The 22,614-nt window shown below is 36.6% G+C and overlaps 1 protein-coding gene across 1 annotated transcript in view; it reads right to left on the minus strand.

The window, feature by feature from the left end:
- Positions 1 to 22,614, minus strand: part of HMGCLL1 (3-hydroxymethyl-3-methylglutaryl-CoA lyase-like 1) — a 59,685-nt gene that overhangs the window by 32,391 nt on the left and 4,680 nt on the right. The window contains exons 5-7 of the mRNA XM_009879840.1: positions 19,067 to 19,162; positions 17,122 to 17,270; positions 3,761 to 3,824 (exon numbers count right to left, since the gene is read on the minus strand). Coding sequence (XP_009878142.1) covers positions 3,761 to 3,824; positions 17,122 to 17,270; positions 19,067 to 19,162 — 309 coding nt within the window. The remainder of the gene's footprint in view (positions 1 to 3,760; positions 3,825 to 17,121; positions 17,271 to 19,066; positions 19,163 to 22,614) is intronic.

Raw genomic sequence — 22,614 nt, forward strand, 5'->3', positions numbered from 1 at the left:
CAGAGCCCTAAATGTTTCTGGAATTAAGTCTTTAAGGAGTTCTTTGTATGAGTAAGAGATTTGAGGTCTGGCTTCATAATGTTTGTAGGGAGAGAGACATACGCTCCGAAGCACAGAATTATATTTGCACCTAAAGTACTGCTTTAGAAATTGAATGTAGGATCTTTCCATCTTAGTTTTGCTGAATTTATTTGGAAAAGGTTTGACCTTATTTTCAGTTGCTGAGTATGTTTGTCCCCTTTAGCATTCCCCACTGCGTATCAGCAATCCCGAAAGGCCACTCCACTGGAATGGAATCCCAATCTGGAAATTAACTGTTTAGAAATGAAAAAATATGACTCTTTTCCAAGACATCTTCAGTTGCACTGCACTCTGCTGTTAAAGCAATTCCAGGACTTCATCAGTGGGATTGCTGTGAATATGTCTGAGGAAGCTGACAAAGTGCTGTACCAGCAGTCTCGGAAGTGCTGGATTAATATTGCTGTTCACTTAATTCAAAGAACAGCTGAAAAAGAACTTCAAGTAGTCTGAATCATTCTGCTTAAAGCTTGGAAGTGCTATGGCTATTGCAAAGGCAGTAAAACTCTTTGTGCTTTAAAGTCAAAGAGCCCCTGGTTTGCAACAACATAAATTCAATATGCGCTTTTCGAAAGGGATGTACGCCAGATTGCAAAAAAAGATTCTATCTTGCAGCATATTTTTATATCATCAACACAGGGCAGGTGTTTTAACAGGACTACTGTTGCAACAAAAAAAAGATACCATCTGCAGTTAGTGGTCTATTACCTCTAGTTAATCCCCAAACTTCAGTTTTTGTTTAAGATCAGGGTAAAAGAAGCAGACTGCATTCTTTTTCTCATGTTCTTTTTAATTCATGATTCAAAGTTTTTCTAGATAAGCATTTTAGTGATGACAAAGAGACTATCTAAAATGCTAGAAATCATGTTGCATTCACTTCTTGCCCGTGCTCAGTCCCTAGGTCTTTCAGCTTCTGAAAATAAAGTTCTGAAAGATGAAAGAAGAGAGGGGGAAACTCTGCTAACAAGCTGAGCATCATCACTGCCTTGTCACAATCTAACCTTAAATTGACCCTTAAAAAAAGTTCTATATTTAATGTCAAGAAGAATGTGCATGCTTGGAAGCTGAATGGGAGTTTTTCATATTGGATTTTCTATCCTACCATATAGGAGGCAGCCCATTAGTTATAGTTTTAGAAGTTTTCAGTGTGGATTTTTTTTGGGGGGAGGGAGAAGAGAGCACACTGTTTTGTCAGTGGAATCAGAATGTGATTACGAGCTTGCAGCTTTGTTGATTGAACAGGGTTGTGCTCTGCACCACTGCGTAGTTTTACTATGCATGATTCTTGCGCTACCCTCCTTGGGAGCACTGCCCTGACACCAAGCATTGATCAAAATGGGAGTTGGTGACCCAATACTGCAACCCCTTTGGCATGTGAACAATCCTACTGCTCGAAATAATATCTAAAACTATACGCTTAAACGGAATACAAAAGGTCATAATCAAGTTACAGATGATTTTAAGCACATAACAGCATAAAACCACACTGCAGTCCTTGTGTTGTAAGGGAAACTTTGTAATAATCCGACAGCATTCAAGTAAGAATAGGCAGATTTTCTGTAGGCTGCTCAGCCTGTACGCTGGATTATACGTAAATTATTTCACTGCTCTAGGTTAGAGGAAGCTAAGGAGAGAAAGAAGCAGGCAGAAAGATAAAACCAGACAAGTATATGACTGGAGGACAATAGATAACACAACTGGCTTCAGGGATATTATACGGTGCTTCCAAGAACTTTCAAGCCTTATTTGCCGAAGGTTGAAATTCACAAACCCCAGGATGATAAATGATTAAACAGTGACTCCATTTCAAGGAAAAGCAGAGTGATAAAAAAGGACTATGCAGTTTATTTTAATAGATATGGTTGTGTTCGGTTTTTTTTAATAATGAAGCATATGGAGGTACCAGATGGATTCTAGAAGTCTGAAGGCACACAAAGTTTGCACTCACTAGATAACTATGTGTAAAACAGTCATGTGCCTCGTAAGCCAGAAATGTATGTAGTCTGGCTAAAGAGCCACTCCTCCTCATTGGTTTTGCTTCAGTGAAAAAATGTTTTGTTTAAAAAAAAAAAAAAAATGGTCACTGTCATTGACTGCAGAACAAACAAGCCTAAACCTTCCAATGATAGCAGCAGATTGCAGTGCACAGTCAAGGGAGTCACACACTCCCATCCCAGGAAAGATGATGCTCAGAGTGGCAGGTCTCTGAAAGGGTTTAGTAACACCGCCAGTAATTTTGATAATTCTCATTTAGGAAAGGATGAGTGCATGCATTTATGTAAAATCCATTAACAGCTAATCCGATGCTTCTATATAAACATCAGTGCTTGCTGAATCAGGGCCTCAACAACTTCAAGGAGCCAGCTTTTATTCTTAAACACATACACAATGGTGCACAGGTACACAAGAAGACGCTTATTCGAATGAAGACAGAAAATAAAATATTCGTGTGAGTATAAGTTTGCAGGTTTGGAGCATTAAGTAGCACTCCCACTGGCAAACTGAAAAGGAGCTCTTCTGTGCAGGAGAGTAGTTAAAAAACATGCAACACATGGAAAGAAGCCTGTTGGGGAACATGATACTGCAGTAAGCAATTTACCAACAGCACAGCTGAATCTGTCATCACCACTCTAACTAAAGCTGTGTCACTTCTAACTTTCACTTCATATTAAACCCAATTAATTTAGAAATACTGAGCACCTTCCAATTTAGCTATTTTTGTCAAAGAGTGTGAGTATATGTGGCTGCTGTGGGAGAAGTAGTATCACAAGTTCCATCTGGAATGTATACTAGAAGATGCAGGACAACAGGACACACACAGAACACAATCTATCAGACAAATGTTGACTAGCTGCTAGTGCTACAAAGAAAAACAAAGTGGTTTGGAGATTCTGGTACATCACCAAAAGTAGGCAATTAAGTGTAATAGAGAAGAAAAGGCTTTCTTCAGGAAGAAGGCCATCAGGTTCTGCCTTGTGCCTCCTGAATTCTCTCCACTTTCTGCTCTACTCTCCATTTCAGCTTTCATGCTCTCTTTGCCTGCCTGCAAAATCTAACACTTGTGTTTCACCCATCTTTTTCTCTACTGGAAAAAAAGGTTGGACCAAGACATCGTCCTTCTTCTTCTTTATCCTCAGTGTGAAAAGGGGGTGGGAGGGAAGGTGCAGCTTATTCCACCATAGCAGTACAGCAGGTTATGTAGTAGGAAATCACGTTGGGGATGAGTTTTGGTTCATGTGTCAATCACATGACACTCAACAGAAGCACAATGTTGTAGCAGTGGCTCTACCAGCTGACTGCAGAGTATGCTTATGCCAGCATAAAACTGATTTAAAAGCAGATACCCTTTGCAAGAGGTTGTGCTGGAAGTCATCTTGTACAACATGTGCCACTTGAGTCCATTTCCTTAAGCCTTTCCATCCCTCCTTGTTGGAGGAAATAGCACGTGATATTTTTCCTCATGACTGATAACAATCAAAACATGCTATTCTCCTTAGATTTCACTGCATATGGTTGAGTGAGGTTATGCACCCAGTTTTAGTATTAGCTATGTTTTGTGTTTGTTTTACTTAAATTTTATCCATTAAAGATCCTTTTAGGATTAAGTAAAGAACATTACTTATGGACATTTTAAAATGTGTTTTTGATTCATTAAAAAGACAAGCCAGAAGTTCACTCTTACTTCTGCCACTTTAGCTGGCACGACGTTTCCTTCATATGGGCATCCCAATGCACATGACACATACCTACAATAAAAAGAACACAGAAAGATACTTCTGTTTTATATACGCATATCTTTATCCATCCATAATACATACAAAATAAAGGTAAGATGTAATTTTGAATATTTAAGCCAGTCCATGTAGAATAAATATTTGAATGAAAAGCTAAAATTACATCAGATGAAAATAGCAGCTTTATGAATTTTCTTTTTAAATCACAAACCAGAGATTTATAGATTTATTTATGCTCAATGCATGTCACAAATTGTAAAGGACTGGCAAAGCAGCCAAGCTAACGCTGCTGCTGGAGACTTCAAATGTTCTTGGTATTTCCTTCTGAAATTGTAAGAGCTAGCTCAAGTTTTGCCTTGTCTGGCCCACACAAGGTATTCAGAGGAAGATACTACTTTCTTCCTTGCACCAGCTACCCGGATCATAGAGAGGAACACATGGACACAAGCAACTTAAAACAACCCCACCATCTCATAAATCATTAGATCGTGGTGAATGAGGTAGATTTCACCCTCTATCTCTGTACTGCCATTCCTGCCCCAGTGCCCCAGAAGAATTATAGCTCCATTACAAGCTGTCGTTGAGGTATGCCTTGGGACAAGAAGAAACTGAGAAGCCAGACTGTGTCTCTCAGCAGCTATTGGCTCCACAAAGCACAAAAATTGAAAGCCACAACCAAGCCCCCATTGTTCAGTCTTAATGCTGTGTTAGCATAGAATTTGGTTTAAATTTCCTTTTTTTTAATGACAATTAAGAGCCATGAAATTCCAATTAAACTTCTAATTGTTTATCTCAGATTGATTAGGAATAGGATTAAACTAACCAGAAACAGCCATTCAAAATCAAAATAAGTGTGGCTGTAGAGGGATTTACAACAGATTCAGAGGCAGGCAGAGCCCCAGTCCCAGTGGGAGGTTGCTCAACTGCTTAATAGAAGAACAACAGCCTCCATTAATCCCCCATCATTCCCTTTCCCTCAACACTGAAGGATATAATGTAAAATTATACACTGTATAATGCAACCGGGATTGAACATATGCCAGTTTGTATGTAGTCAAGGTCCGTAGGGTAAAGGATGTATTGTTTCTTTGCAGTTGAAGGAGAAACTGATTGATAGAATGTGAAATTAGGATGAGTAACAGGGAAAAACAAATTGGGAAAAAAATGTCAACATTTTAATGCGTAGAACATATTCTATCCCTTATATGAAGGTACAGTGTTGGCACACTGGAAGTAGCAGTATGAAGCAAACCTTGAGCCCAAAAAGAACTTGATTAGCCTTGACAAAGAAATGGAAATTAATTTTATTTCCTCAAAAGTGGTTGGGTCCATTACATCCTGCTCATAATTTTAGTCCAGATGCCTACTAGGCATGAGTTCAATTATCTGCATGTCATTATGAAAACCAGGTTTTTGAAACTCAGCCATAGACTTCATTAAATATCACCCCCAATTTAGATGTTACTGTTTAAGTTTCAAAATTCTAAATTTTCTTATCTACATTACAGATTTTAAAAAGTAGCTACTTTTAACAGTTAAACACTGCCCCACTTTTCAGTGACACACAACTCAAAACCAATTCAGCATAATTTCCTTAATTTTTTAATGCAGACACAGTTTTTCACATGAAAACAAGCATGAAAAAATTCAGACCCAAAAGATTGCTTTTTACGTAACACTACAGTGCCTAGAGCTAGTGAATACACAGTTTTTGCTGAAATTATTTTGCAACACCAGCCACAGCACTCATTATGAAGTGAGCAAGAACAGTACTAAATACAAACTAAATGCAAAACATACAGTACATATATGCACATGTTCCCTTTAATTATATGTATCTTTACATGCTCCTAACGGCTACATATGTTAGATCAAGATGACGTGCATTTGGTAGTGATAAAATGACATCTGGAATGGAGTAGGACAAACAAAAGTAAAAGCAGGCCAAAAGGTACCTAGAGAACAAGGGAATACTCCCTGTGGTTCACACCAGCGAGCAGAAACTTGCCTGAGCTCACATAATTCAGCTGAGCCTGCTGGGGTATGAAAGTATGCGGTGACCTGAGGAATCTGCCTACTACAATGTCCAAATCTGTTTGAGATTATGAACTCTCTGCATGCTTACACCATTGTCACTAGACTGACATTTTAAACGAGGAAAATATGATAGATATAATCTATCTGAGCATCTGCTATTCAATATTAAACTGGAGAAAATAGGGATTACTGAAAGAATTTGACAGGTAAAGAACTTCCTACCAGAGAGAGAACAAAGTCCTGTGGAGAATGAAAGAACTGTTTTTCAGTAGAGTTCATCAAGCATGAGCTTGGCAGAATTTTATCTAATATTTTCATTTAATGAATTGGCATAAAAAGTAGAGATGTGGTGGTAACATTATGTTTCTTGGTACTGTCAATACACAAAAAAGCACTGAGGTTCCATGGGGAAAGGACAGGAGCAACAGAAGTGGGACTCAGTTGACGGCGATGACAAAGTAAGTGAAATGCTTAAAATGACGCTGTAAAAGAGTAAAATGCACTCCAAACATATATCAGGATGAGCATTTTTAACAGAGGACATAAAATATGAATTCCATTTGACAAGGTCTTGCTATATTCTTATTGGAAATCATAAATACAATTTGAGACATTTGTAGAAAAAGTAACGCAAGCTGGAACAGATGCAGGCGAGGGCTGAGTACGGCTAGCAGGGGTACAGAGAGCCTCGCATATGCAAGGAGAAAATACGCATGTCTATGTGAAAGAGGGAAGATAATCATGTGTTTGGTCTGAGCATTTGCCAAGACATCTAGACTTAAGGCAGTACCAGGTGGGATGCTTTGTAATTGCACTTGTGCGGTTCCAAATTAATAAGCTTCAATAGGAAGATAGACCCCTTATCTACGGATACATTTGGTTGTTACATTTTCTTTTTTGTGTGTGAAATAACCCATAAGGCATTAAAAGCACAAGAGAATCCAGCCAAAGCAGAGCCCCAAGACGTCTACCCACAACCCTCCAAAACTGGAGACAACTTTGAAGAATGTGCTGAAGAACTGCTTAGTAAGAAGAAAATGAATAAGACAGAGCCACAGAGAGCAACCAAAGACACAAGTTTAAAGAAGAGTCTGGTCAACTGCAGCAAACACTACTGACAAGTCAGGAAGAATGAGGACAGACTACTGTTGTGAGATCTTGTCATCAGGGAGTTTGGTGAGAGCTGTTCCAGTTGCAAGCAAGGAACAGAAGCCAAAGTGTAGGAGTTATAGGAGGGAATCACAGAAGAGGGTCTCCAGACAGTAATTATAAACAGCGCCTTCAATGAGCTTAGGAATGAAGAAGAGATAGGCGATGAGATATGATATGAAGAACCAAGTAGGGTCAAAGGTGCAATTTTTAAGAGGCAAACACTTGCTTATATTGTAGTGGAAAAGAACGAGAGGACAGTGAGAGGTTAAGAAAGAGAATAAGGGAGGGAAGAAATAAGAGGAAGAACAGAACATGGGGTTACTGGGGCAAGTGGAAGGAGTACAGATGGAAAGTAGACAAGAAACTCCTGCTGCTCTGACAGTGAAGGAAAAAGAGAAAGGATTAGGGGAGGGGAGGGAGAAGAGAGTGACAGAAGGAAGACCATACTGCATTTTTCCTTAGGAGAAAAAGCAAGATCCTACGTGAAGAAAAGCAGCAGAGGGAAAAAGAGGGAAGAGTTTGAGCAATGAGTTACAGAGGCAACTGGGATTTAATTTGGGGATTCAATTAAGTTGGAGAATACAGCTGTTTTCTAAAAAGATGGCAGGAACGAAAGAAAAGAAAGGACTTTGTAATGAAAAAGACTGTCTTGGTCTCAGGATATTCACCAGAGACACTTCACAGTATGAGAGCAGAAGCAAATATCTGGGAGTTCACAAAGCAGACACTGCAATGGAAGTGTTTAATTCTAAGTATGTGCTTAAATCTTTGCTGAATCAATGCCAGACATTTTAGTAGCTTAACTACATCTTTAGCATGCAATCAAGAAAAGAGCCCATGCAACCAGACGTGGAAAGAAGGACCTGCAATAACTGAATGTATCTATACAGATGCTTTAGGAACACATGGCCAAATGCCGTTTTGCTCACTCAAGTTCTGTGAAATCAGAATTCCTCCCTTTAAAAAAAAGTGATAAAAATAAGTTCTCTACTTGTTTCACCTGGCAGAATCTACCCAGTATCTTGCCTGTTCCACAGATTTCACTGCAGGTGAGTATCATTTGGTCTTCTCCTAAATTGTTTTCCATGCATAAAAAAAAAAAAACCCAACAACAAAAAAAACGATTAAAAAAATAAACCCCAACAACTATACTGTGTAATATTTTGGACAAAAATGCTGAACAGCCTCTGGGGATGGGGAGGGAGAAGGAAGAGGAAGAGAGTTTTCAATTTCTTCCAGTAAGCCAAATCCAAATTGCAGTGTTCCACAAATGGTATAGACAGTATAAGATCCCCACAATCAAGGTCACTAGGAATGGTGATAATCACCACACCAGCCCAATGACTGTGAAGTGCAGGATATAAAACCACAAACGGGGTAAATGAGCAAACTTTTCATAACCAAAGTGTGTTAAAAGGAAAATGAATCCAAGCAGAAACTAAACTCCATGTTGTAATCAGCCCTTTGTCAGCTTGTTTCAGCAAGAGCTGCAGAGCCAGATCCACAGCTGCTACCACAGCTGGAAGCATGGAGCCTCCTGAGAAGCCAGTTGCAGACTCAGATGCTGCTGTTTCCTGTTTATTATTATAGTGTAAGTTCGCGTATAATTTACCATGTTCACTGCAGATGTATTTATTTTTATTGGATGTTCGTGCTAAAATGTATATGCCTATCATTTGGTGAATTCATAATATCAAGGTTGATATATTCTGTCTCTCTGTAAAGGAAGCCATTTGTTAAAAACAGGCAATCTTTACTGCAAGGACAGGGGAAATACAAAGAAGAGAGGAGGGAAAGGAGATTCTTCCAGGAACAGAATCTCCAAGCCAAGCCCAAAATGTGTAAATAAGGCCAGATTTTTTTTTTCCACATTTGATTAAAAAAAAAAACAAACAACCTCTCCATGTATTTAGTGCCCAGCTGCAAGTAATAGATATCCTATTCAAAGTGAAATCCTATAGTAATAGTATTTGTTATTGTTTTTAGAATGCCCAGAAAACACCTTTAAATTGTGAAGTATGTTCTAGAAAGTAACTTCTCTAAAACCAGAACAAAACTGCTACTATAATGAAGGGCCACTTAACTTTTAATAACTGTATCAAATTATCCATGAAGCAATCAGTAACATACTAGCAAACACGTTGCATTGTTACCTTATAATTTCACACTAACATTTTGAGTTTGATTTTATGCTACCCTTTAAGAAGAAACAGGGATAATTTTTGCTTCCCACAGGTATCCTTTTTTTAAAAAAAAAAACAAAAACAAAACCAAAGCAGCTCTTCTGGCATGCTACTAATATTTTCTATCTGCAGGCACACAAAAAATAAGTAAAAGATAGTATAAAGTTATTCCTATGGAAAATCTCCCCTCTTACATAGTGCAATAATCCAGTATGATAGAGTTACTACAATGGCTCCTACATCCAAAAGTAGATGTCCTTAACTTGTCCGCAGTACAGAGAAATGCACCAAGTCCCCACATCCCAACAATCTCCAGCTTCTCAAACTTCTCCGGGGGACTGTGACCAGCTGGCTTAATACTGCGTAACCCTGTAGACTTGTTTACCATTCGCACACTAAAACGTGTTGCTTCCAAGTCTATTAAATGTTCATCTACATTTTGTTGTTCCCACAGTCTCAAATACAGACTCACTTACAGTGACTGAGCACTGGAAGAGGCTGCCCAAAGAGGTTGTGGAGTCTCCCACTCTGGAGACATTCAAAACCCGCCTGGATGCCGTCCTGTGCAACCTGCTGTAGGTGACCCTGCTCTGGCAGGGGGGGTTGGACTAGATGATCTCCAGAGGTCCCTTCCAACTCTGACCATTCTGATTCTGTGACAGGAAGGTGTTAAATTGGTTTTACTATCTAGAGAAGTGGTAATGATATAAATCACCGTATGTATATCACCTGATGTATAATTGTGACTATGTTAAACTGTACAGTATAGTCTAAAAATGGAGGTGTAAAGCAATGTGAAAATCATGTGTACTCCAGTCCAAAGTATTCCAGAATACCAGAAAATATGAGTTCAAAGATTCCATCTGTATTCATAAAACATATGCAGCTTTAAACTATATTGATTTTTGTAAAATGGAATTGTTGGAGTTTATCTCATGGTACTTCTACTTAGCTATATAAAATACGCTATTTTAAGGCCATCCAAATATCTTGAATTAAGGTATTCAAGACGAACTGTAATAAAGGAAAAAAAAGAGCACCATTGAACTGAATTACAAAGATCAGATTGTCTTGATAATCAGAATTTTCAGATATTCAGGATGTTTCTTTATAAACAAAAGTTTTCATTACTAGTTTCCACAGTTACTTGTTATAAAGTATATTAAAATAAAACTGATGTGTTCTTCCACTTTTTTTCAAAATAACTCCAAATATCACTAGCATAAGATAAAGATAACTAAAATACATTCTTTCTCTTCAAGTTTCCACTATTTTGTCTTACTTTGTGTATTAGCATCAAAGTAAAACAATAATTATTTCCTGTAATCAAAAAGGAATTATGTATGTTGTAACCTGTAACCTTTATTACAACATAATACAAAAGGTAATAAAAATAATATTACATACAATCATTTGTTTGGTATCTATTTATCATAGCAAAAAATATTGCTATATTTCAAGTATATCAACCAGTATTTGAAGTCTATACAAACATAGATGTAAGCCAAATATTGATACATTTCAATATGCTTTTATGTATTGTGAACTTCACCATACTGCTCATTCTGAAAAGACACAGGACTATAAACAAAGGAATTACAAACACTAGTTTAGAATTAATGTGTGATTACATATGCTTTAATTTATGAGGCAGCAGCTTGGTAAGGAAATGCTTCTAGAGTTATTTTACAGCAAACATTTCCATCTGTTTTGGTAACACTGAACCTCTAAATATTTGCATATCCATTCACATTTACACATGCAAATAGTCCAAATGGCCTCAAAAGGGCTATTCACATGAAAATTTTTCAGGCCTGGGACAGAAATACAGCTTTTAATTGCTGGTCATGGAGAGAGCTTTTTTAGTAGAGAAAAAAAAATTACAACCTTTCAGCTTTTATGTTCCCAGTTCATTTTTATTAGGACTAAGACAGTCCTATGAAGAACTGAATGTTTCAGAGGCAGATTGTCTGACTTTATTTCACAGGACACAAAGTAGGTAGAGAAGTACCATTTGTTGAAAAGGGGGAAACACAAGTCCTTACTTCCTTACGGTTCTTCTACTGTCCTAATTGCAATTTATTTCTGTGTCTTTTAAAATTTTGGAATACGTTACCTTGGAAGAATCTAGCTTAATCAGAATTTACTTAACATTTTCTTCATATGTACATTTAAATTAAAAATACATTTAAATTAAAACACAATTCAAGTGACTACTTGCAATTACCATTTGCCATAGTTGTTCATCAATCCTAGCTGTTTGGCTTCATTTTTAGTCACTGAAAAAGATCTGATGTTTTTAATAGAACCTAAATTGTGCATTGAAAGATGCCATTCTAAAACCAGTGGTAGTTTGTGTAATTTCACACGCAATATACGCATAGTAGTAATTAGCTGACCACATAGTTTATAACTGATTTGGCTCAGTGTCTTTACAGAATATGTCCCAGATGCTATTGTAAAGTTTTTATGAAAGTACAAAAAATAAAAATAAAAACGCCTTTATGATGCTAATAAATACTCTAACTCCTAAGACCATACGCAAGATTTCAATTCTTCATAAACATTTGAATTAATTTAGTAAACATACAGAAAACTGTGTACTGTGCTACAGATTTTAAATGTGACAGCTGACAACATAGATTTTCTGGATGATGATCGAATCAGTGTTAGGGCAGCTGCAGCAACAGTAAGACATGCAAAAGCTTACAGTTTAGTTTCAACGGATTGAGGGCATTTTTCATAAGATTCAAGGATTGCCAGTGATTTACGCTCACTACATAAATTCTAAATTGCCAGTAAAAATAGGAAATAAAATTTAAACCCTTTAAAATTATTTTTGGAAGTATTTTTCGACTACATAAATAAGGAGTTAGGGCAAGGCATTAAATTATCCATTTCCTGCAAATAAATAACACTTTAAACAATAATAGTGCTTTAGAAAGGAAACAATCTCTGTACTGAAATTAATATAAATACAATTTATGCATATTAATATTTTCAAGCAAAATATTTAGCCTACAAAATTTATATTAGAAGCTAAAATGTGTAGTCCTGGGAGCTTGCTTGAGCAAAGGCTGCAGCTTTTGGCCATGGTTCTTTAAAAGTAGCCGATCTCTAAAAGGGTGATTAAAACCAAAATGTTGATTCTCAGTGCAGAGTACAAATCTTTGTCCATACACTCCACAGGTTCATTTTGTGCTCCCTTGCACCACAAAGCCTATTAAGACATTTATTCTATCTATTGTAATTTACATAAATGACAAGGTGGGATTCATCTGTTCTAACTTCTGAATTCAAAGATAATCATCTACAGCCTATGACTTTGATAGGCCATCTATCGGATGACTAACATAGGACAGGACCCAAGCTCCTTTGCAGGGAGTGATCCATCTTATCCTAAGGCAGGTACTTAAGAAAGCATGAATGATGAAGCACAGCCTGAAGGCTGCCCCTTTCTCTCTAGTAACTACAAGCAGATTTAGGATGATAGACTTGTTGTGTGGTCGTGCTCAGATTTGCCTCATGTTACAACAATAGTTGTAAACAATATAATATTATTTTCAGTAAGTAGAAGCCATACAACAAAATAAAAGCTGAAGACAATCTTCTCCTGGAAATTAAGTAACAGCCAGTCAAACCATGAGCATCAATTCTAAATACTAAATGTCAGCTGATGAATTATGTAACATCCCATCCTTTTGTTTCTAAAATGCTGGATTGGAGGTCATTCGACAGAAGGTCCCAAATTGCAATTTCTGAAACTGTGAGTTTCTGCCCCTGCTTGACTTGTCTATGTGATACTTAGAATACAGGTCAGGATATAAAGCATAAGGAACATGACATAAAGAACAACTTGCCACAAAGCCTCGACTGTCTCAGCATTTAGAGAATTTTGCATGGAATTGGGATACAAAAATGCCATTTATTTTATCTGTCACTAAAAGCAGCTTCTTTAGTAGCAGCTAAATATGGGATCATAAATCAAGAACGTAAATGACAGGCTCTGATAGCTATTTATTTTTTGATTGTTTTATCTCCAGGGAAAAATCACCTTGATTGCACTGAATATTTCTATGAAATCTCTGTTTAAGTTTTACTTTCTAATTACCTTTTCCACACCTTTTTTAATTAAGGAAGAGAAGCCCTGTGTTTTATATCATTAAATATAATGTTAAGTTCCACAAGTCTTCCAAATGTACTGCAATATTTGGGAACTAATGAACTACTTGCACTCAAGTCTTAATGAATTCCCTGCAGTAGCGCAGGCTTTTGTTGGGTGTTACTACCAGAGAAAATTATGGTTCAGTCTTCTAGAATTAAGTTGGAAATGACAGTCTGCTTCCATAATCTTCCCCCTCACAAGCAACTGAAACATTGTAAACAGATTTATTTACTTCCTGGATTTGGCATTCAAAACTGATGCTTCTTTATGCGTATTTTTTAATTTTTTAACTAATTAAAAGTTTTAAGTCCACCTTCTACAGCTTTGTTCAACTGCTAAGAGAGCCACCTTTAAAAAAAAAGTAATTCTGAATTCTGCATTCCTATGTTTGTGCTGCTGCTATTACTTCTGTGGTCTTTGGAATTCTACCCAACAAAAGACAGTATGCTGGGGCTTAGAAGTAAGTACTGAGGTAGATGGACACTAAACAATCTTTTTTTTTATTTATTTCTGAGCAATCATTCCATCTCAGTGCTTCCTACAGATTCCTGTAACTCTGCAAACCATGAGGAGTGCATCTAAATGAGCATGAACATGCAGGAACAAGCTTCAATGCATCACAACACTTGGTAATTATTCTCCTGAAAACACATTTGTCTAGACTGTGATCCATAGCAACATTTTATTTCTCATTAATTGCTATTTTGCCTCCTCAAAATCTCCATGGGAGGGATTTTATAAAAGTACACTCAAAGTCCAAACAGATTGTGTTATCCAGTTCTCTTTTAACAGGCTCAAAACTTTCTTTTCACTATTTTCATATACTGAAATCTATGTTCAATAGATGTTTTAGATACTCAGAATTATTATACCTCAGTTAGGGTTTTTTTGTTATGAAGTAAGGCTCCGTATTCTGCAATTTAGATTCTCAGCAGATTTTTAGCAGATTAGCTACATTATTATTGAGTTATATTAGATTCCCCCTGGACAAATACCAGGCAGTCCTCTCCTAAAATTTTTGATTTGTTGAAGGGTAATGTTAGTCCAGCATCTTATCTACTGATGCCTCAACCTCCAATTTTCACTGGATAAATTAGCTCCCAAGCTAATATCCTGTGACGAAGATAGCTGTAACATAAACATAAATGTAGTTTATCTTCAATATCCTCTCTAATTGTATTCTTTACTTGGTTATAATCCCACAAAGCGAATAATTCTGTCAATGGCTTCCTAATACCGAATGATTCACTTCTCTTAGACCAATAAGCCTGAGGAAGAAAGATGTAGCTGGAGTGAACTTACATCATTTTCATTTACAACTTCAACTCTGTTCATTATGTCGCATATCTGATAATTTAGCAGTCCACTGTTGAAGCGTTGTGTAACATACTGCACCTGGCATGACAGACTCAATAAAATTGTGCTGCATGTACTGTTTGAAGTTTGCCTAGGTTTGCATACTGAACTGAAATCAGAGATCTGTGTACTGGATGCAAAAAGTAAGCACTATTAAAACCTAATGGGATTGTATTTTCTCCAAATTCAATTATCTCATTTCTCTTCATCTCTGTACTGCTGTTTTTTCTGTTTGCTTCATTACCTGGTTCTTGATACCCCTCTCTTTGTATCTCCTTGCTTTGTTTTCCTTCTTTTTATTCTTAATTATTATAATTTTTTTGTGCTCTGCTTCTGTTTGACCATTTTCTGCCTCTTACTTCTTCCTCTCAGTACATGCCTTCCCATCCTGCTGCTTTCTCGTTTTTTTCTGCTGTGTGCAGAAAAAAACCTGTCACATACAGTTCATCAGATAGTAGACAATAAACGAATGGGAATGTTGCAGAATCCTATCATGGGAACAGTCATTTCCATCACGTCACTGTATCAGCACCAGAATAACTGCTACTGGCATATTACAAATGCCTTTAACATACAATCTGTGGGGGAAAAAAAAAAAAAAAGCAGCAGGTTGCCACTTCCGGAAACATGTGAAAACAGAAGATAAGTTAACATTTTAAATTCCAACACCGATCTAGAGTACACAAGAAGGGGTTCTTCATCACCTGCAGTTTACATCTTCTGGACCAGTTGCAAAGTCCATTTGTTGACACCCATAGCTATCCAAAAACATATACAATACATAGGCTTTGAGGATTCCCTTGATGGTTGGCTGCCTCTATTGTGCCATTTGTTTGAATTTTGTTAGTGAACTATAGGAATATGAAACAGAAAATATTGACTGATGTGCCTAGACATCTGAGAAAACCAGAAAACAAAAGTTTAGTGTAAAAATGTTCACCAGTGCCTAAGGTTTGTTGCTATACAAATGCTGTCTTTTCTGAATTGACTGCCTATTTCCTTATCCACACCTATCTGGGACCTAAAATTCAGGCATCCCTGAGCTTGATCCTCCTGGAAAACTCAAATTGCTAGTTATGTTCTCAGCTCGTAATTTAGTTTCAGAAAAATGTGGCAGTGTCAAAGACCTTTTAAATAACAGACCTCTTATAAGAAAAGTTTCTTAGGAAGGCAAACCCTGACTCTACCTGACAGATTAGCAGCTAGGTAGAGTATTTAAACTTTCGTACAAGTTATTGTTTCTTAATACAGTGAAAGTCCTTACTTTTCTATTCAGTGATTTTCCATCTGAAATGTATAGCCAGGCTAGGGAAAAAGGACCCAAGCATTTATAAGTTATGCTTGGTTGGATGTGCGTGTGTGTTAAAATCCTTGGGTTGGACAAGATGACCTTCAGAGGCTCCTCTCAACCTAAACCATTCTGCTATTCTGCGATCCTCTGAGGCTGAAGTCAGATATCCCTTTCTCAAGAAAAATGCTCAAACTACCACATTATTGTTCAAATAGTGAGCAGTAGCATTACCTCATCAATATTTCTGGAGGAAAGAGAGATCACAGTATTTATTCCCAGACAGGTTTTTCAAGCACTGAGTCTCTGAGGTATCTACCTCTATTTATTTTCAAGCCCAGGTATTTTCTGCGCATGATGTAGTTTGCATTACTAGTAACCCCCAAGGAATCGCACTGTTGAGTTTCTCCTTGAACCTATGTAAGCCTTTTTGCATTCACAAGGAGCTTCACAAATAATCTTAGAGAAATAGCTCTGTGTAATCCAAAAGAAAATGGAAATGAAAAAGAAAGACCGTTCAAGGGTGAGTACCATTCAGGATTATTTCAAGTTTAAAAGAAGGTACTCTACAGAAAGATAAAAACTGGCTAATTCCAGAGTTTCATGCACTAGAGACTCCAAACTCTTCAATGCCCGGAGTTTTCGGAATAACTTACATCAAGAATATTTTTTTCTTAGGAGTAAATTTGTTCTATCACTTTTATACCTTGATTCTACAGTGTATGAAGTGATATATTATCAACAATATAATAAAATAAAAGTATGCAGGGTATTTTTTATGGTGCAGGCAACAGTATAATGAGTTCTCAGCAGCACAAAATAAATTTTATTCTGTCATCTGTGATGATAAAAATACATCTGTATAATAAAATGGGTATGTTTATACACACAGGTTTTGGGTTTTTTTTTCAATTTCCAGAGAAAACTAGTCACCATTAGTAGTTACAAAACACAGAGTGAAATTACTAAATATATTCAACCTTTAAAAAAAAAATCACAATAAAGACTATTACTTCAGTTCATCTAAAATGTAAAAATTTGGTAATATCCTTTTCTACCCATACAAAAAAAAAACCCTGTAACAGCGACTCCAATAATTCTGTATTACTTAAGAATATTTATATTTACCCACGCACTGGAATATTCATATTCCTTGCAGATTTAGCAACTTCTTCAAATTTTTCTATGCTTTCTTCAATTGAACAATTAATATTCATTTTGCTAAAAGATTCAGATGCTGCACCAAATACTGAGACTTCTGTAGCCCCTGCTGCAATCTGAAAAATACATTTCAATAAAACAGAATCATAACACTATATTAAGAAATTAGATTGAGCATTTAATTCTGTATGATATTCTAGAATTTTAAAGTACGTTATATCACCCATATCTAAAATAGAAGTTTCATTCCAATTTTTTTTTAATCTATTGCTTACAAACAGCTTGAATCAAATTTTGAGTTCATTCGCAATGGCATATTTCCTCCCTCTTCTTAGCAATTAGATAAACGTATTTTTAAAGTGATAAATGATAAAGGTATTAAGATGTAGGAAATCATATGAATCAACCATGAAAATAACAACGATTGATACTTATGTTCATTTTTCAGAAAAGGAAAAGATCGTGTAACAGCTCTGAAATATCCACCCTCTGTACAAAGCCTGTTCTTCATGAATGCCAGGAAGTCATTCTCATGCTTAGGAAAGCTCTGTGCCTGCGTGTGCCTAGAGCAGCAACAATAACCAACAGGGATTTCCTTGTTAGAGCCAACCAATGGATCAAGGGCTCCATTGGTCTTGGTGTCATAGTCAATATGGATAATATGGAAAATGCGTATGTGAGAGTCTGCTGAGAAATAGTCTCAGAGCAAATACCAGTCTAGAAAATGTGTAAATGTGGTGACTTCACCGAAGGGGCAATTAGCCTGAGCTCAGGACCTCAGTACTTAGTGAATCAACTAACATGACGCAAACTAGAATGCTGAAAGCCAAATGATAGTAGAAGAAAACAATTAAGTTTATGAGAATAGCTAATTAATTAATTCGCATTCTCCAGTGAGAATAATATTCTTGTTCTATGAAAAAAGAATGGAAGCTTTTCCCTTTAGTCTCTGCTTCTGCAGGATAACGTCTAAGTTTCAGTAACCCTTAAAGGAACAAAAACCCTTTCAAATGAAACGAAGGAAAAAAAATAGCAGCAAGAAAGAACTCAGCAATCACCTACAACTATTTTTGCCTTGTTTTCCTTTCATTATATCACTAAATACAGTATAGAGATACAGCAGATTTAAACTCATACAAGCTACCACTGCAGACAAAGTTGCAGCACTATAAATCTGACTATTGATAGTCAACTTGCCTATGTACAGAACTCTGTTTTAAGAGAGATTTTATATGCACTATAGAAACTGAATGATAGACTATACTACAAATGTCCAGCAAGCGGTGTGATTTCCAAATATGCTTTGTCTTATATCAAGACAAAAGCATAGAAGCAAGAAAAATTTTCAGAAAACAAAAAAGTAAAGATTTGACTACGAATGTATATGTTTTAAGACTGAACCACTCCATTTTTGCAATTCCAAACACTTTGAGTCTGTAACTTTGAATGTTTATTTTGTAGGAACCAAAACAATTTAAACCCTACCAAAATGAAATGCAGAATTTAAGAAATCTAATACATTCTTATAAAGCACTTTTATTTGACTCTTTCCTCATTCTTCTTCACTACTTTCCAGTAAGAAGACACTCTTCACAAACTTTCCTAGGGTCAACAAGTCAAAGAAGGAGGAAGAACTGTCTTTCGCTTTACACACAAGCATCATTTATTGGAACTTGCAAAGACACTGTGATCAATACTTCCATTAAAATACAAACATATAGATCTTTTAACATCCCTCTGTGAATCTGCCCATTTTTCACAACAAAAACTGAGAGATTTTCATTAAAAAAACTATAGCTTAGTTCTAACAGGACAGGATATATGACATTTAATATCTAGTTTATGGTAATGAACTGAAATGGTCTGAAATATTAAAGAAGTAATTGTGGATACCTTCTATGAAGGCACTTACGGCAGAATGAAACCCGTGAAGATTAGGCGTGAGAACAGGATACTGGACTCCAGGATGCCGCTCAATGCCCCTCATTACTTCGTTGTGATCTGCCATCTGAAATATATAAATAATTTGTATTGATCAGCAGTTATTTTCTAATTTTATTGCAGAAATTGGCTTAGACTGTGGTTTTGCCTTCATTAGGTATACAGTTCATACAAAAAGTAAAACAACAAAGGGGTTAAACTGATGCACAAGCACTCTTTTTTTACGTATCTTAACTTCTTAGTACGTGAGTTGCAAGCTTTCCAACTCTATATGAATATAGAATTGGGGCTAAGATTTCTATGGTGTTTCTTTTTGTGTGTATATGTAAAAACATCATTTGCATCACAAATTGATAGGCTTATGATCATGTTAGTCATCCATTATTATTGCAACTTAAACTTACCTCAAGGGACTCAATAGGTGGAATTAGCAGAATAACTGACATATTAAAACCATCCAAATCTTGAAAATTTCAGCATTCTGATAAATGCAACTTCACAATCTTAAGCATAAGTGAACTTGAATTACTGAACACTGTAATCAGCATATTTGAAAAGACTAATCACAAATCTGTCCTCAAAAATATAGCAATATCCAGTTCTCTGTACAGTGTAACATTTTAATATACTTAGAATTTTCTTTCAAAAGAAAATCTTTATTCTAGCAAAGGTCAAAGACCTTTATTTGAGCATTCATTTTCTTTAGTCTCCCCTCACAAAAGAAACTGCCTTTTTTAAGATATTCTTACATTTTTCTCACTCAAGATTAAACATACTCCATGTATTAATCAAGAAAATGAATCAAGACATTCATGTAATAAACTGTAGTTTATTTAGACAAGTACATTTTCCTGAAAGAAGTGGAAGAAAAATTAGTTTTATTTTTTAATGGTGTGCATGCTTGTAAACAATAGTTAATAAAACATATCCCTTATATTTCACGTCTTACAGATCTGGAGTTTTAAAAAATGAATAGTGTATTTTAAATGCTTTTTAAGTCAGCTCTCATAAAAGCAAATCATTGAATCATAGAATCATAGAACTGTCCAGGTTGGAAGGGACCTTTAAGATCATCAAGTCCAACCATCAACCTAACACTGCCAAAACCACCACTAAACCATGTCCCTAAGCACCACGTGTACCCGTCTTTTAAATACCTCCAGGGATGGTGACTCCACCACTTCCCTGGGCAGCCTGTTCCAATGCTTAAAAACCCTTTCTGTGAAAATGACTTTCCTAATGTCCAATCTAAACCTACCCTGGCATAACTTGAGGCCATTTCCTCTTGTCTTATCACTCGTTACTAGTGAGAAAAGGTTGAACCTCACCTCTCCACAACCTCCTTTCAGGTAGTTGTAGAGAGCAATAAGGTCTCCTCTCAGCCTCCTCTTCTCCAGGCTAAACAAACAACCCCTATTCTGTCAGCTGCTCCTCACAGGACTTGTTCTCCAGACCCCGCACCAGCTTCGTTGGCCTTCTCTGGACACACTCCAGCACCTCAATGTCTTTTTGGTAGTATGGGGCCCAAAACCAAACACAGTACTTGAGGTAAGCAATGCTGAGTACACAGGGACAATCACTTCCCTAGTCCTGCTCATCACACTATTCTTGATACAGGCCAGGATGCCATTGGCCGCCTTGGCCACCTGGGCACACCACTGGATCATATTCAGTGGCTGTCAACCAACACCCCCAGGTCCTTTTCTGCCAGGCAGCTTTCCAGCCACTCTTCCCCAAGCCTGTAGTGCTGCACGGGGTTGTTATGACCAAAGCACAGGACCCGGCACTTGGCCTTGTTGAACTTCATACCATGGGCCTCGGCCCACGGATCCAGCCTGTCCAGATCCCTCTGTAGAGCCATCCCACCCTCCAGCAGGTCGACACTCCCGCCTAACTTAGTGTCCCATCTTCCAAGCAAACAATATTAAATTGCATTTCTGATTATTTCCACACTGATGAAAAGTCATTTGAGGAGTACCATATGAAAAGATACATGAACTACAAAGCTTTCATTACTCCTTATTTTCAAGACATACTTTATTTATAGCTTTGCAGTACCACAATTCTAAATATATGATATTAAATTGCACCAGATTATTAACTGACAGTACTACTGGCAACCTGGAATCTTCCTATCACTAGTTTCCTACTATGAAAATTAATGGATTAAAAATATCAGAAAAATGCATGTATGCCCCTCAAACATAAGCCCAACATGCATCTATAAGGAAGTGGATATATGGTATGAAAAGTATCTTATAGCCAGACACAACTCATTTCTCATCAGCAAACAAGTGATGGCACAAAGCAACTTTTTGTAATTGCTTCTACAGAAACTAAATCAGTGTGACCACCTAGCTTATCTGATAACTTCACAAAAAATATTTGTTCTTAAAAAAACTTAGTTTTTAAGAACAATTTTTCATTCCTTAATTTAATATAAATAGTATCTACATTTCTCAAGGCAAGGAAGAATGTTTGAAACTAAATGATTAATTAAATGGCATATGCTGGAACTAATTCCACACTTTAAAATTATAGCCTGACTTAAAATATACCAGAAAACCAAAACGACACTTTTTCAACCAGTATAAAGCTGCCAGGTCCAAATAATATTTTACATTTGTCCCATTACTTATTTTTTCTGTAAGTAAAATCCCATTTTAACACATACTGTACGTTATAAGATTTTAAGTTGTAATAAAATATTTCTTTTCCAAATTTCTTTAAAAATAAGCTTTCTAATGGTAGGTATTTATAATTTTTGGCCATTTAGGTTATAGGTGTGGGATCCTGTTTTATATGGCACCTAGCTACTGTGGAACTTTTTCTTTTAGCTTTTTTCAGTAAAAAAAAAAACCTCTGCCAAAAAAAACAGTGGATGGGAAACCATAAAAGAGCTTTAAAAAACTAAAAAAGAAAGAAGTGAATGAGTGATCTAAACATAACCATGAATTCTATTCCCATGACCTATGAAAAGAAAAAAGAAAGGAGCAAAGAAAAGCCAAAGTCAAGACTGCAATCCCTATCAGAGCAACACAATCTTATCCGTTAAACAAAAAAACCCAACAGCTGAAACACAAATTAAGCTATTAAAATAAACTATTCAGACACAAATTTAAGATAAGAAGGGATCGTTCATTTTTTCCAAAACTGACAAACCTGTGCTAAATCTGGTACTCCTAATGGCTCACAGGAAGAAGGAATAATTAAACAAGACAGGAAGAAATCCACCTTTGTTTTAGACTTTTCCTTCTAGTGTTTAAAAACATACATTATTCTCTGTTGCTGTAACTGTCGAAGTTTGATAGCACTTGGGAAAACTTAGCCTAGCCACTTTTAACAGCCACAGCATCATTGCCCCTGCATTGACACTGAAGAAACTTTGCATTGTCGCTGTCCTCTTCCCTTTTCCTATTATCCTTCCTTTAGGCCCTTCCATGGGGATCCCGAGAACACTGAAATAAATCAAAGGAGTCCCTCAGAGTGCTGTACAGTCAGTTTGCTCTCCTAACTCAT

The sequence above is a fragment of the Charadrius vociferus genome, unplaced genomic scaffold (genome assembly GCF_000708025.1).
Source record: "Charadrius vociferus isolate BGI_N301 unplaced genomic scaffold, ASM70802v2 scaffold342, whole genome shotgun sequence".
Taxonomy (NCBI): Eukaryota; Metazoa; Chordata; class Aves; order Charadriiformes; family Charadriidae; genus Charadrius; species Charadrius vociferus.